Here is an 8024-nt window from a genome sequence, read left to right as displayed (position 1 = left end):
TAAAGCAACACATATACATACAATGAAATATAGAATAAATAAAAAGATAAACTACAGTACAGACATAATACAAAAAAACAGGGTTTATCATGAGATACAGACAAGATCACTTGTCAGAATAAGAGTTGTTCGTAATATTCTTTGGAAAATTAAGAGCTATTAATAATTAGATGGAAGTGTGTGATAGTTACTATGTGTGACAGTTACTGGTTACAAACGTAAATGGAAGGTGTTTTTAAAAGACACAGTTTGTTATGACAAATCTTCCAGTAAAGTTGACATTTTTTTTTCAGCTTTTGGCATCTGGTCAACCACTATGGAAAATGATACTACAAGAGCAAATACCCACAGACCTAAAATGTGTTGCCACCAATCCTACAATTCTTCTTGGTACAAAACCCCTATGGCCCTTCAGTCTAGTTTTCCATGTTCTTGGTTTGGAAACACAAATAATCATAAATGCAATAGATTCCTCTATACAAGAAATAAATTCAACTTCAGCAACACTCTACATATTTAAAAATATGTATTGTTTATTGACAGCTGTACATTGGGATATACAATGAACTGTTCCATTACTTATGCCTTTTCTCAAGTCCATTTACAATATATTTTTGCGAAGTTGCATAACAGGTTTAAATCTTCAGGATTATTCCTTCAAGTTATGGGAATAAACATGTGAATGGTGAAGGATAAAGGAAAATTGTGAATAGAATTCCATGTTTCAACGAAGCCCATAGCAGTCATCAATGGGGTGGAAATATCACTGTGATCTAAAAGGATAATGTAGCACCATTTTACACTTTTTTTTACAATAACACATTCAAATACAATATATACTAAAATATACCTGATATATTACCAATATGACTTGTGTTTAAACTGAACATAGTTTGTGCATGTAAACACAGAAACCCCTACTGTGTGCTTACATTAGAGGCCTTAAAAAAAGTATTATATTTCTGTGTCCCTGTATTTACCTTTAAAAATTGATTTCTGCACAATGAATACAGCTACACAGGTGAATGAAGGATTGTGTCAATGTGCTTTACTGATTTTTCTATTTTATTTCTTAGCATCGGTAATGTGAAAATCAAGGCAAATATTTTCATTATAAAATCATCACATTTTAGGATATGGCTATTATAGGTACCTGAATTAGGAGCAGCCTTCTAGAATCCTCAATCTCTTTCCTTTCCTTACATACCTACCTAAAGCACAGAGATAAGTCCATAAATATGCAGCTGGTCTTGTAATACGTGGTGATCAAGTTATCTGTCTGTCATAATAAGCTCAACAATTCAAAATCTTCTACCAAATAAGGCAGTAAACATACATTAGTTATTACATTTTTTGTCAAAATTAATAAAGATCCTATAAATATGCAAGACACTACCATGTTTCCCCGAAAATAGGACCTATGCCGAAAAAAAGCCCTAGCATGATATTTCCGTATTTTGGAGGATGCTCGAAATATAAGCCCAGCTCGAAAATAAGCTACAATATATAAATACATGGACAATAGGTGCTCATTTAGGGAACGCGCTATTGCTAGACACGAAAATTTAGGGCCAATGCTTCTAAAGGAAAAAGAGTTACAAGAAATTCAAGATGAATGGTTTGGAGAGTTATGATGATGTTCCAGAAGATAATGACATGACTATATTTGAATAAATTTAGATTTTTTTGTTCAAGAATAAATGTTGATTGTTGTTCATAAAAAAAAAAAAAATAAGACATCCCCCTAAATATAAACCCTAGTGCATTTTTTGGAGCAAAAATTAATAGAAGACACAATATATTACACAATTATATAGACACAAATATAAGTCTTATTTTCGGGGAAACGGTAAGTGAACTACTGTCATCTTACCATCCTCCTGAATGCAGGCAGAGAATAACAATTGTATACATAAGAAATGGATCCTTCCATCAGCTGTTCCAGTGTTCCAGACCCCCTGGGTCTATAAGTTCAAGCACACCTATACATTTTCTTCCTTTATTGATCTCTGGAGGACGCTGTAGGATAGGAATAAAAAAGTTTCTAATCCAGTGATTATAAAAGTGAAACTGTGGAAAGCTTTGTACATTAAAGTTCAACAGTAGTGATGTACAGTTGTCATATATTAAGTTCCCATCAAACCCCCATTCCCTTGAGTGCTAGACAATAAATTTAATACTGAAATAGCGGGAACCTCCCAAAATGGTTACATAAGTGTGGAAGGTAGAACCAGCTGTCCCTTACCCATATTGTACAACCTTATTGCAAATATATGTTTCTTGATCTTATTTGATCCCCTGAGGAAGCCAAATAAGGCGAAACACGTCGGGTACTGTGAGATATCGCTGAACATATACATAACGTTGTAGAAAAAAACAAACCTAAGCTAATAGGCATTTTGTTGTCACTTTATGTTTATTCATATTCTGTATTGCTTAGAATAGCTGGTCTCTGTTAGAGTCAGGACCATTTTGAAACGTTTCAGTAAATAAATATGCACTAAATACTTGCCCTTCAAAAGCCTGTCTGCTTCTACCTTCCTTTATATTTATGTAAGTTTCAGGCATTATTTAAATAGAGTTACGTAATCAGAACCTTCCTAGATCTCATTTTGAGTGGTTACATAAGTGGCTAAGTGGCTTTCCCATAAGGATTTAATTGGACAATCACACACACATGTGCATTACCAGCAGGCTATTTTCTGGAGCAAGGCTTTGTAACTGCAAACAGGATTAGGGCCAAAGGTAGCTATTTCAAATAGGCAGGACTTGGGGGAGTGGGGGCAACTTAATATAACATTAATAAAATGCTTACAGATGCCTAACAGGCAGTATATTCACTTTAAAAACAAGCCCTCACTTACCTCTCTGTTTGCAGGCATCATGGAGTAATTAATCTCAGTAATCAGCACAAAGACAGTGAAGTTGAGTTGCAGTTTGTTCTTGAACAGCCTACAGCACCTGCTGTTTGTTTATAAGAAATTCAAGAAAAATAGAATTGCAATAAGCACCAGAACATTACATTTGAGGCTCAGATCTTAAAAGTAGCATATAAAATCTTCACAGGTTAATGGCCTGGTGAGATAACAGGTACACCAAGTTAGGATCCCAGGTTCTACTCCAACAACCAGACATAGAAAGCATACTTATGGGTCATTGGTAAACTGAAGTGCCTTTAAAACAGGGCATTTTATACAGAAAGCTTTCAGAGTTCTCCCTGTCTGTACCGTCCAAACATTACTATTGAGCCCTGATGAAGGGGGATTTTTGACCACTGAGCCATGTTAGCTGTATATGTTGTTGCTGGATAATAAGTTGTGGACTCTCACAAGGTGGTTTTGCATTTCTTTCTACAGCTGTTTGTTGGAGTTTACAACAAACCCAACAGAAGTAAAACGTTTCTTTTAGCCACCAATCTGATTCAGGTCTACATTGATACTTTGGCCCTGATTTATTAAAGTTCCCCACGGCTGGGGAGAATACACTTTCATTAGTGAAGCTGGGTGATCCAGCAAACCTGGAATGGATCTGGTCCAGGATTTAAAACATTTGCCAACAAATAGCTAATGACTTTTAGGAAGTCCATTCCAGGTTTGCTGATTTACCAAGCTTCACTGATGAAAGTATATTCTCCCCAGCCTTGGAGAGCTTTTATAAATCAGGTCCTTTGAATGTGCATGGTGAAGCAAGAGGAAAGACAAAGAGGGAGAAAGTTACATACAAGTTACATACCGTACATTCTAGGAAATACAATTCAACCTCACTCCTGGTGACCCAATATAAAATTACTGTTTCATCTTACCAGTTGTGTTACCTTTTCCTTTTTGCTTGAGCAATGTAACTACAGAAAGAAACAGCACAAAGCACTGACAGTTTATTAGTCATGATATAAAAAAAAATTAGGCAGATAAACAGAAAATGGTTCAAGTAATAAAGAATATGAGACATTCTCTTACCTGTCTTCCTCTTTCTGTTGGTTAGAGGCAGCTGGGATTTTACCTACCTCTGTGAGGAAATCATTACTAAATGCAAAGTCCACATTGACTTAAGGTCAGCACCACGTTGAAGCACACAAGTGATAATAATGACCAATACCGTAAGACCTGAGAAATACTGTGTGAGCCTATATAGCATTGCAGGGCATTATTATATAGACAAAGTTCAATCAATCGATCAATAAAACATGAAGAAAGTATGTTGACACTATAAAAACAAAGATAAATGGAAAAAATAAATAAAAGTATGAATTTTGTTTATAAAAGTGATATTTAAGAAAATGACTTACCTGTCATCTATTTGTACAGTGTTGTAGGATGTGTCTGTTATGATAATTGTTTGCAAATTTTATACTCATATTTTACACTTTTTTACACTTATTTTACAATTTGAAAATTGAAATTGTGCTGATATGCATGCCGTAAATCACTTCAAAATCCACTGGGCATCCATCCAACTGGCTAGACCACTTACCACTCTAACCAGATGTGACTGAGATGGATACACTACATGTATGAGAGTGGTGACAGACATCCTTGATGATCTGCTGCAAAATGAATTGTCTGAGCCGACTCAGCATGTGATGGAAGGAGCCATTGGCAGCATCATTTAGTACAGACAGAACCATACCTGTGAATTGCATTCTGTAAAGGTTCAATTTTTGCAAGGAGTTTGTCTTTGGAGAAATTATCAAAATGAATGGCTTCGTTGAACATAACGTACAAGAGTCTTTTAGTCACAATGGTTGGTAAATTTCCTATTTCACTCAAAACAATGGCAGGTATAACCAACACAACGCATCTCCATTGGACATTGGGACACCAAGGACAAAAATGGTAGAAGCTATTTATACCACAATACTGCCTTCTTATATTATAATAAATTACATTTCCATTCTTTTTTTATTTTTTTTTTTTATATCATATTTATTTTTTTAATTTATATTGTGATGTTTTTAAGGGAATTGACATTTTATTCAAAATTTCACCAGTTTCATACTTTTTGTGTTTTGAAAAGTTTAGTAATGTGTACTTTTATATGTATATATATTTTATATGTAGTTTTATATGTATACAGAATGAAAAGTATATATCGTAATGAGATGTTGAGATCTTTTTGCATGTGTTTTATTTTATTGTTGTGATTGAGTAAACACTTCTTGCTGGTGCTAAAAGAAAAATGTCTGCATTACATAGTGTACAGAACACCTAATACAATTTATATGTAAGTAAATCTTAGAAATGTATTACATTTTATCAAATCTGTGCAATATAACAAGTCAACGTACAGCACAATAACCAATCTGTATATGTACATTGGAATACCAATATCAGAGAAACTTACTGTTTAAAACGTGGTGGAAAGATAATAAAAGATACTTACTTATATGTAAAAAGACACTGATGGTAGTTTCATTGCTCTGATGGTCTGTTGGTTGGGTTTGGGAACTGCAGTTCTGTAAACAAAGCACATGTGTTTATTGAACTTTATTACTGGTAACATGCTTTTACTAGGGTTCCAGTTTTAAAAATTCACTATTATGCAGGTCAGGAACTGGAACTGCAGAAAGGAACAGGCAATGTTCCTTTTGCAATAATGCCTCCTATCTGGCTGATTGCACCTGGCAATACCTCACAATACTGGCTTCCCCTGCATGTGCTAAGAATGAATAAGCTTCTGCATAGGAGTTGTGTCATGTTGGCCAATTATGATGGAATTATCATGGGAGAAGATAGCAGTTTTCTGCGATGGAACTGGGACAGGTAAGTATAGTGGGTTTAGTTCTACATTAGAATGGTTGCTGTCCTATAGAAATGTTTTACAAATCAAAATCTGCAAACCTTACTTGTTATTTATAAACACAGTGCATCTTCCGAATGTTTCAAGTCTTACCGAAATGCAATCATCTGTGCAGAGTACAACATCAGCAGACAGCTTGATATGAATTAAATTGGAAATCTGAAAGACGTTTAATATGAAACGAGATTCCTTGCTGATTCCATTCATCATTACGTTCACGGTGTCAGCTGTTAGATTATTAGCTGGGCACCTGGACAAAAGATAGATGGACAATAAACCATATGCAAAAATATCATCCCAGCTGTCTAATACTTGATATTCCTTCTACTCAACAGCTAAAGATTCTAGGAGACCTGAAGGAGTCATCAAGATTGTTTTTTTTTGTGTAACACCCTTTTTTTTATAAAAAAAAGGGGTGCAGCACTGCCCCCTAATTCTTGATTGCCTAGGAGGTAGAGAATGAATAGGAGCGCAAAGCCTCCCTGGATACCTACCTCAGGCATCCTGGGAGGCTCTTGGGTGCTCTTTCTTTGCAAAGGAGCCCTTTTGCGCAAAGAAAAAAATTTGCCGATTTCACGCATGCGCAGTGATTTTTTTTCATCCTACATCACCTGATCTCGCGCCTCAGGGGGGACACCCCCTGAAGATATCGGACTGCCCTGTGGGATTGAAGGTAAGTGTATCTTTTTTTTTTTTGCAGTTTTGAGTTTAGTTCCTCTTTATACTACTCCCAGTAGTATACTGGCAATGTTGACAGCTCCCGACTGCATGTGCTTGATTTAGGCATTCTTTATATTAAAGTTTAGCTGAAGTCCCACTTCAAAATCCACTATCAGGGTGGTGTTTATTGCAAAATGAGACAGGTGATGTCCCTTCTGCAATAACTGTTTCTATCTACCTGTTCACTAGCCAGATGTCACCTTTGCTGAGCTGCACATGTGCAGATTATAATCATCACAGCCAAGCCAATCAAGCCGGCAGAAGATCATCTCCGAGAAGAGAAGAAGACAGGAGATGGCAATGCCCTGTGATGGAATCTATCCCCAGGTGAGTATCGTGGGTTTAGTTCTGCTTTGAGGTCATTTACAGGTATTGTCAATGTCAGGTATGCTAAAAGAGATATATATGTTTTTTTTATTGTTCTAAAAATACTGACTTTAGGAGGATGAAAAACAATATAAAACATTTATTGATTAATATACCACATCCATTGTACGTACACATTAAAATAATTTAAAATCATGTACATAAATCTCTCTATTCTTAATTGATCTTTCCGTATATAGCTTCTCCAATCTTATAAAGCTTTACTAAATCAGACCCATTATGCTTTTAAACAATATATATTTCACTGTTTGTGTTGCACATTTCTGAGTACTTACCCATTAAAAAGCAAATCATACTGTGGGGTGTCTGATTCTCCAGGAGAAGTATAAATTCTCACCACTTTGATTTTAAAAGTATCAACATCCAGGTCTGGAATGACCACTGAAACATATACAGCATTATCCGAATAAATCGACTCATTCCCTGGCAGCAACGTGGAAAATGAAATATCCTTATAAACTGCCATGTGTACAATATAGTTTTTTCCAGGTGAGTTGATCATTGTGGTCCTTAAAAAAGAAAGTACATACCATATACATTTAAATACCACATACACTGAAATCTATGACTGCACATATGTTATTAGCATACACATGTATAGAAATGTATTAAACTATCTTGCCATTCATAGAGACCATGAAAAGAGTGTAAACTGCTGCTAGGCTAGACTGGAAAACCTACCACTGATAGGAAAATTACTAAGCTTTATAAAATGTAATGGCTTTTATGCATTGATAAAACATGAGGATGGTAAAATACGCAATGGTCCTGATTTAATAAAGCCCACCTAAGAAGAAGTTAAACTATGGAAGAACCTGGGGGATACAGCAAATATGGAATGGGTTTCTTAAAATAATTTGTTATTGCTTGGCAAGTTTTTTCAAACCCTGACTGTCCACCCTAAATGATTTATTTATCCTCAAAAATCAGTAAAAGAATTTTAAAACAGGCAGCCATTTATCTTCATAACTATCGTGGCATTGTGAAGAAGCCTATACTCAACTAATGGTAACACATTTAGCATGAGCTGTAAAAGCGTTAGAAAGGACTGAAACTACTTGAGAGTTTCTGTTGTAATATTAGATTTGTGAACTTCCACTCCCAGGTCCAGGTGACTGTTG

General features: G+C 35.4%; 1 protein-coding gene across 2 annotated transcripts in view; it reads right to left on the bottom strand.

Moving 5' to 3' along the window:
* The window catches only part of LOC140341281 (uncharacterized), a 51136-nt gene continuing 43112 nt past the window's right edge, over positions 1–8024 (bottom strand). Inside the window, exons 22-27 of one of the 2 annotated variants that reach the window (XR_011922840.1) lie at positions 7179–7412; positions 5890–6046; positions 5380–5452; positions 2865–2964; positions 1874–2019; positions 1–773 (exon numbers count right to left, since the gene is read on the bottom strand). Coding sequence is in view for 1 of the 2 variants with exons in the window: in XM_072426893.1 (XP_072282994.1) it covers positions 2906–2964; positions 5380–5452; positions 5890–6046; positions 7179–7412 (523 nt within the window). In the remaining variant the exon portion in view is untranslated. The other variant, XM_072426893.1, reaches the window with a different exon arrangement.

This window comes from Pyxicephalus adspersus, chromosome 11, assembly GCF_032062135.1.
Source record: "Pyxicephalus adspersus chromosome 11, UCB_Pads_2.0, whole genome shotgun sequence".
NCBI classification, from domain to species: Eukaryota; Metazoa; Chordata; class Amphibia; order Anura; family Pyxicephalidae; genus Pyxicephalus; species Pyxicephalus adspersus.
This window is presented reverse-complemented; position numbering and strand designations above follow the sequence as displayed.